Consider the following 9,364-nt stretch of genomic DNA (forward strand, 5'->3'; position numbering starts at 1 on the left):
TATTCTACCATTTACGCACCAGTCGGCCACCATATTCTACCATTTACGCACTAGGCTGCCACCATATTCTACCATTTACGCATTAGTCTGCCACCATATTCTACCATTTACGCACTAGTCGGAAACCATTTTCTAGCATTTACGCAATAGTCTGCCACCATATTCTACCATTTAAGCACCAGTCTGCCACCATATTCTTCCATTTACGGACTACTCTGCCACCATATTCTACCATTTACGCGCTAGTTTTCCACCATATTCTACCATTTACGCACTAGTCTGCCACCATATTCTACCATTTACGCACTAGTCTGCCACCAAATTCGCCCATTTACGAACTAATTTGCCACCATATTCTACCATATACGCGCCAGTCTGCCACCATATTCTACCCTTTACGGACTAGTATGCCAACATATTCTACCATTTACGAACTAGTCTGCAACCATTTTCTACCATTTACGCACTAGTCTGCCAACATGTTCTACCATATATGCACCAGCCTGCCACCATATTCTACCATTTACGCACTAGTTTTCTACCATATTCTACCATTTACACACTAGTCTGCCACCATATTCTACCATTTACGTACCAGTCTGCCACCATAGTCAACCATTTACGCACTAGTCTGACAACATATTCTACCATTTACGCACCAGTCTGCCACCATATTCTTCCATTTATGGACTACTCTGCCACCATATTCTACCATTTACGCACTAGTCGGAAACCATTTTACTACCTTTTACGCACTAGTCTTCCACCATATTCTACCATTTACGCACCAGTCTGCCACCATATTCTTCCATTTACGGACTACTCTGCCACCATATTCTACCATTTACGCGCTATTTTTCCACCATATTCTACCATTTACGCACTAGTCTGCCACCATATTCTACCATTTACGCACTAATATGCCACCAAATTCACCCATTTACGAACTAATTTGCCACCATATTCTACCATATACGCACCAGTCTGACAACGTATTCCACCATTTACGCACTAGTCTGACAACGTATTCTACCATTTACGCACTAGTCTGACAACGTATTCTACCATTTACGCACTAGTCTGTCACCATATTCAACCATTTACGCACTAGTCTGACAACGTATTCCACCATTTACGCACTAGTCTGACAACGTATTCTACCATTTACGCACTAGTCTGACAACGTATTCTACCATTTACGCTCTAATTTGCACCATAGTCTAATATTTACGCACCAGTCTGCCACTTTATTCTACCATTTACGCACCAGTCGGCCACCATATTCTACCATTTACGCACTAGGCTGCCACCATATTCTACCATTTACGCATTAGTCTGCCACCATATTCTACCATTTACGCACTAGTCGGAAACCATTTTCTAGCATTTACGCAATAGTCTGCCACCATATTCTACCATTTAAGCACCAGTCTGCCACCATATTCTTCCATTTACGGACTACTCTGCCACCATATTCTACCATTTACGCGCTAGTTTTCCACCATATTCTACCATTTACGCACTAGTCTGCCACCATATTCTACCATTTACGCACTAGTCTGCCACCAAATTCGCCCATTTACGAACTAATTTGCCACCATATTCTACCATATACGCGCCAGTCTGCCACCATATTCTACCCTTTACGGACTAGTATGCCAACATATTCTACCATTTACGAACTAGTCTGCAACCATTTTCTACCATTTACGCACTAGTCTGCCAACATGTTCTACCATATATGCACCAGCCTGCCACCATATTCTACCATTTACGCACTAGTTTTCTACCATATTCTACCATTTACACACTAGTCTGCCACCATATTCTACCATTTACGTACCAGTCTGCCACCATAGTCAACCATTTACGCACTAGTCTGACAACATATTCTACCATTTACGCACCAGTCTGCCACCATATTCTTCCATTTATGGACTACTCTGCCACCATATTCTACCATTTACGCACTAGTCGGAAACCATTTTACTACCTTTTACGCACTAGTCTTCCACCATATTCTACCATTTACGCACCAGTCTGCCACCATATTCTTCCATTTACGGACTACTCTGCCACCATATTCTACCATTTACGCGCTATTTTTCCACCATATTCTACCATTTACGCACTAGTCTGCCACCATATTCTACCATTTACGCACTAATATGCCACCAAATTCACCCATTTACGAACTAATTTGCCACCATATTCTACCATATACGCACCAGTCTGCCACCATATTCTACCATTTACGGACAAGTATGCCAACATATTCTACCATTTGCGCACTAGTCTGCCAACATATCCTACCATTTACGTTCTAGTCTGCCAACATATTCTACCATTTACGCACTTGTCTACTAACATATTCTACCATTTACGTACTAGTCTGCCAACATATTCTACCATTTACGTACTAGTCTGCCAAAATATTATACCATTAAAGTAATAGCCTGCTAATACGCTCCTCCACTTAAATGCCAATCAAATCAAGATCTTATTGGTTACCTAAATCTGACGTCATCCAACGAGATTCAATCACGCGCCGGTGACATTTTCCTTTCCCTAAATGTGAATAAATACATTTTTGATCTCGCAATTTTATCAAAAATAAATAGAAATAGCAGGGTTGTTCAAACTGCTTTTTCAATAAGTTTTTACTCTGGTACCATCATCGCAGCTCTTGTAGAGAAAGTTCGTCTGCTATTTACTCTAAAGTAATCATAGACGGTGATAGCGAGGATAGTTTTTAAATCTCTACGTAATTATTATTAAATACTAATTAATAGTAATTAATTGGTAAATAATTAATAATTAGTTACCATAACTAGTTTGTAGATAACTAGATAACAAATTAACAAAATAAATAATAAAAAATGAACATACTGCATTTGTAAAAACATTTTGCATTTTGAAAAACCATTTTCAAAATGCATATTGTATTCAGGGACATACCTTTGGGGGGGAGGCTCCCTCCCAAAGCTTTGGAGAGTTGGTAAATCGAGGTGGACTTGGCAAAATGAAAATTATGAGACATGTTTGTTAATTAAGAAACTACTAAATCGATTGTAAACGATGTTGCAACAAATAATTTAGAATTTCCCAGCAATTTACTTCCCTAAAGTCATTAACTATGTTTGAGATTTCTATGTAATCGCTTCTCCTTATGTATAACTTACAAGACCTGATTTCTATGCTAGGCAGCTAGTGTTTCGGAACTTTAGTTCAGCCTTGTGGTAAAAGCTTTTAAATAGTCATTTTTCCTAAAGCACCTTATAAAATTCAAAGGCAGATGGACGCGTGATAGAGAATACCGTTTGTTCGTTATTATTTCAGTGTTAATTTTCTACGTTAAATTTGGCAATCTGCATAAAATTAATAAAAATACCTAGTTTTAATTTCTATAGGAGATGTTACAGTTTTTTTTTACTTAGGGTAAATTAGGTAAGTCGTGAATATTATAGTGATATTCTTTAGGAAAGTGAAAATTTTACAAGCCAATATTCCTAAAGTTGCGTAGGGTTAAGATAACGTGTGATACAGTGTCGGTTGTTCTTACGTTAATATTTCAGTAATATGCGAGGGGCTAACCACTTCCTAAAAATCTGTACACCGATTACAGGAGTACAAAAATGAGTACAGCCTTTGGTAGTGCTAAATCTGTACTCATTTACGTAATCATTTTAGTACAGTCAAAGCTACAGGCTTGTACACCGATTACGCCAAGTGATCAGCCCCTCGGTAATATGTGTTTGAATTGTTTATGTTATATTTGGGTATGAAAACTATGAATAATTCCAGTTATTCAAAGCAGTTCAGTTAAACAAAGTATTCGTCATGATGAAATGTAACTATTTTTTACTACAGCGGGATACACGACGAGAAAATAGTAAGCGGGCTTGATGGGATTTTTAAATTGCTGTAGCACCGTTCAATCTCTTTTTTCTTCATCGTGTATCTCGCTTTATATACTAGGGCGTAACAAAACCCCAACGGGTATTTTTGACAAAAACCTGAGCGGAACGAGCTAGCGACAATGTAAATAATTTAAATATTGAACACACATTTAAAGAAATTAAGGTAATAACTTTTATTTTTATGACATACATATCATAGTAGTTTCAGCCTTTCCAGTTCTTTTTTTTTAAAGCTAGCCCGGTCTTACTATTGACTTTCAAAAGTCGTTCTACGTTAAATTCGGGGATCCTGAGTATATTGGAAAATTAACAAGCACACAAAATGGCAACTCGTTTAAATACTCACGAGTATCGGTGGAAATATAGATAATGTCAATGACTTTGCTTATAGTACCATTGCCAGTTTCCCTATCTCTCAATAAAAAAATCCTCGAAGGGATTCCCTTCATCAATTACTGTTTTCGAGATATTGCGAAATTTCTGCGAATTATCAGAGCCCCCATCCCCCTCCACGTCTCTACAAAACGTTCCCGTACAACTCGCACCTATCGTCACCGAGCGCCCCCCCTCTACCCTCTCGCTTTCTTTCTCTCTCGCAACCCGTGGCTCATACCATTCCTCTTTCTCTTCCGCCCCCCCTCCTTTGAAACTTACTAACGGACGACCGTTCCTATCCCCGTCTAGCACCCCCTACCCTCTCGCTTTCTCTCTCTCTCGCAACCCGTGGCTCATACCATGCCTCTTTACCTTGCGCCCCCCCTCCTTTGCAACTTACTAACGGACGGACGGACGGACAACACTTTCCCATAGAACTCGCTGCTAAGAGAGCTACGCTCGCGGTTAAATTCGGGGATCCTGAGTATATTGGAAAATTAACAGGCACACAAAATGGCAACTCATTTAAATACTCACGAGTATCGGTGGAAATATAGATAATGTCAATGACTTTGCCTATAGTACCATTGCCAGTTTCCTTATCTCTCAATAAAAAAATCCTCGAAGGGATACCCCTCATCAATTACTATTTCGAGATATTGCGAAATTTCTGCGAATTATCAGAGCCCCCATCCCCCTCCACGTCTCTACAAAACGTTCCCGTACAACTCGCACCTATCCCCGCCGAGCGCCCCCCCTCTACCCTCTCGCTTTCTCTCTCTATCGCAACCCGTGGCTCATACCATTCCTCTTTCTCTTCCGCCCCCCTCCTTTGAAACTTACTAACGGACGACCGTTCCTATCCCCGTCTAGCACCCCCTACCCTCTCGCTTTCTCTCTCTCTCGCAACCCGTGGCTCATACCATGCCTCTTTACCTTGCGCCCCCCCTCCTTTGCAACTTACTAACGGACGGACGGACGGACAACACTTTCCCATAGAACTCGCTGCTAAGAGAGCTACGCTCGCGGTTAAATTCGGGGATCCTGAGTATATTGGAAAATTAACAGGCACACAAAATGGCAACTCATTTAAATACTCACGAGTATCGGTGGAAATATAGATAATGTCAATGACTTTGCCTATAGTACCATTGCCAGTTTCCTTATCTCTCAATAAAAAAATCCTCGAAGGGATACCCCTCATCAATTACTATTTCGAGATATTGCGAAATTTCTGCGAATTATCAGAGCCCCCATCCCCCTCCACGTCTCTACAAAACGTTCCCGTACAACTCGCACCTATCCCCGCCGAGCGCCCCCCCTCTACCCTCTCGCTTTCTCTCTCTATCGCAACCCGTGGCTCATACCATTCCTCTTTCTCTTCCGCCCCCCTCCTTTGAAACTTACTAACGGACGACCGTTCCTATCCCCGTCTAGCACCCCCTACCCTCTCGCTTTCTCTCTCTCTCGCAACCCGTGGCTCATACCATGCCTCTTTACCTTGCGCCCCCCCTCCTTTGCAACTTACTAACGGACGGACGGACGGACAACACTTTCCCATAGAACTCGCTGCTAAGAGAGCTACGCTCGCGGTTAAATTCGGGGATCCTGAGTATATTGGAAAATTAACAGGCACACAAAATGGCAACTCATTTAAATACTCACGAGTATCGGTGGAAATATAGATAATGTCAATGACTTTGCCTATAGTACCATTGCCAGTTTCCTTATCTCTCAATAAAAAAATCCTCGAAGGGATACCCCTCATCAATTACTATTTCGAGATATTGCGAAATTTCTGCGAATTATCAGAGCCCCCATCCCCCTCCACGTCTCTACAAAATGTTCCCGTACAACTCGCACCTATCCCCGCCGAGCGCCCCCCCTCTACCCTCTCGCTTTCTCTCTCTATCGCAACCCGTGGCTCATACCATTCCTCTTTCTCTTCCGCCCCCCTCCTTTGAAACTTACTAACGGACGACCGTTCCTATCCCCGTCTAGCACCCCCTACCCTCTCGCTTTATCTCTCTCTCGCAACCCGTGGCTCATACCATGCCTCTTTACCTTGCGCCCCCCCCCTCCTTTGAAACTTACTAACGGCCGGACGGACAAAACTTTCCCATAGAACTCGCTGCTAAGAGAGCTACGCTCGCGGTTAAATTCGGGGATCCTGAGTATATTGGAAAATTAACAAGCACACAAAATGGCAACTCATTTAAATACTCACGAGTATCGGTGGAAATATAGATAATGTCAATGACTTTGCCTATAGTACCATTGCCAGTTTCCCTATCTCTCAATAAAAAAATCCTCGAAGGGATACCCCTCATCAATTACTGTTTTCGAGATATTGCGAAATTTCTGCGAATTATCAGAGCCCCCCATCCCCCTCCACGTCTCTACAAAACGTTCCCGTACAACTCGCTCCTATCCCCGCCGAGCGCACCCCCCTACCCTCTCGCTTTCTCTCTCTCTCTCGCAACCCGTGGCTCATACCATTCCTCTTTCTCTTCCGCCCCCCCTCCTTTGAAACTTACTAACGGACGACCGTTCCTATCCCCGTCTAGCACCCCCTACCCTCTCGCTTTATCTCTCTCTCGTAACCCGTGGCTCATACCATGCCTCTTTATCTTGCGCCCCCCCCTCCTTTGAAACTTACTAACGGCCGGACGGCAAAACTTTCCCATAGAACTCGCTGCTAAGAGAGCTACGCTCGCGGTTAAATTCGGGGATCCTGAGTATATTGGAAAATTAACAGGCACACAAAATGGCAACTCATTTAAATACTCACGAGTATCGGTGGAAATATAGATAATGTCAATGACTTTGCCTATAGTACCATTGCCAGTTTCCCTATCTCTCAATAAAAAAAATCCTCGAAGGGATTCCCTTCATCAATTACTGTTTTCGAGATATTGCGAAATTTCTGCGAATTATCAGAGCCCCCCATCCCCCTCCACGTCTCTACAAAACGTTCCCGTACAACTCGCTCCTATCCCCGCCGAGCGCCCCCCCCTACCCTCTCGCTTTCTCTCTCTCTCGCAACCCGTGGCTCATACCATTCCTCTTTCTCTTCCGCCCCCCCTCCTTTGAAACTTACTAACGGACCACCGTTCCTATCCCCGTCTAGCACCCCCTACCCTCTCACTTTCTCTCTCTCTCGCAACCCGTGGCTCATACCATGCCTCTTTACCTTGCGCCCCCCCCCTCCTTTGAAACTTACTAACGGCCGGACGGACAAAACTTTCCCATAGACCTCGCTGCTAAGAGAGCTACGCTCGCGGTTAAATTCGGGGATCCTGAGTATATTGGAAAATTAACAAGCACACAAAATGGCAACTCATTTAAATACTCACGAGTATCGGTGGAAATATAGATAATGTCAATGACTTTGCCTATAGTACCATTGCCAGTTTCCCTATCTCTCATTAAAAAAATCCTCGAAGGGATTCCCTTCATCAATTACTGTTTTCGAGATATTGCGAAATTTCTGCGAATTATCAGAGCCCCCCATCCCCCTCCACGTCTCTACAAAACGTTCCCGTACAACTCGCTCCTATCCCCGCCGAGCGCCCCCCCCCTACCCTCTCGCTTTCTCTCTCTCTCGCAACCCGTGGCTCATACCATGCCTCTTTACCATGCGCCCCCCCCCCCTCCTTTGAAACTTACTAACGGCCGGACGGACAAAACTTTCCCATAGAACTCGCTGCTAAGAGAGCTTGATGACTTAGGCCTAAGGTGGTGCCTTGGGTATTAGCATAGCTGATTATTATTATTATTATTATTGTATTTGGCATTTTTCCTTTTGAGTTATGGAAAAGCTATTTTGCATTTTGAAAAAAAAAAAGCATTTTGAACAACCCCGAGAAATAGCATAATGTCCGTTTCTTCGACATTTTAGAATCTGCAATTCTGCTAATTGTTCATTCGATTCCGAGTTCTCATTCGGTGTTTAAATTATTAGCCTGGTGGTCAAATTAGATGTTGTTTAAGTTAGTTAGTGCTTGCAGTTTTATTTTGTTCTTAATTGTAATAATATGATGACAGAACTTGTTTACTCAGTATTTAGACATAACGTTTTCCAATTGCATTTGAATAGCACGACGTGGTGGTTGCATCGCTGCTCAGTTTGCTGAAGTGTCCGTTGAAGAAAGCGCCACCTTTCGGAGCGACGCTCATAATCGAGAAACACGCTTTACTCGATAATTCTACGTTGATTCGTTTCTTGTATCAAAACACGTCAAACTCCGAACCCGTTTTACTCAACAACAAACACTGCGATTCTTCGCTGACTGACTTTTCAGTCGACAATTTACTGAAAATGTACAACGGTACTTTATCTAAAGTGTAAAAACTATCGATATTTGAAAATAAAATGAGTACATCTCTATTATTATTTATGATAATTTTTAAAAGGATTTAAATCCTTTTAATTTGAACCTTTATTCGTAACAGTAAAACATAATGCGTAGTGAAATGGATTTCTTGATAAAAGATCCTGCACTATAAGTCCTCCATTAAGGGCTGTGTTTATAAAATTTCATAAGACACATTAAAATAAGGTTGGTTTGCCAAACTAGGGTCTTTATTAAAATATCCAAAGTTATTATGGGCAAATTAAAGTCTGATTTGCAGACTTTCATTTCCGAATCAAAATTTTAATATACTTAAGAAATGGAAGTCTGTAAAACAATTCTCGGCAATATTAGTTCTGTTTTTCAAAACGCGATCTAAATTTTGAAAATGGAAAATCTGGGAAAAGTTACCAAAAGCAGTATACCTAGGCAATCTGTTTTGAGCGGGAGAGTCTTAAGTACCCTTTGACTTTGCTCCGCTAGAGGGGTCCTTTATTTCTATTCAACTCTCAGTTAAAAAAATTCCAAAGGACCACACTTTTTGAACAAAAACATATCCATCGAAAACGGTTATAACAGTGATGAAAGAGAAACAATACTAAAAGTAGGAAAATTTCACCCCAACTTAAAATAAAATCCACTGACATTGCTAACCAATCTTTTAAATTAACGCGTGAAAAACCCGTAAAAGTAAAGTGAGTCTTAACGATCATA

General features: G+C 41.8%; 1 protein-coding gene across 1 annotated transcript in view; it reads left to right on the forward strand.

The window, feature by feature from the left end:
* The window catches only part of LOC149936321 (putative acid phosphatase 5), a 53,567-nt gene extending 44,921 nt beyond the window's left edge, over positions 1-8,646 (forward strand). The window contains exon 10 of the mRNA XM_090153660.1: positions 8,395-8,646. Coding sequence (XP_090009786.1) covers positions 8,395-8,646 — 252 coding nt within the window. The remainder of the gene's footprint in view (positions 1-8,394) is intronic.
* Positions 8,647-9,364: the final 718 nt, after the last annotated feature.

The sequence above is a fragment of the Leiobunum rupestre genome, chromosome 7 (assembly GCF_980474605.1).
Source record: "Leiobunum rupestre chromosome 7, qqLeiRupe1.1.hap1, whole genome shotgun sequence".
NCBI classification, from domain to species: Eukaryota; Metazoa; Arthropoda; class Arachnida; order Opiliones; family Sclerosomatidae; genus Leiobunum; species Leiobunum rupestre.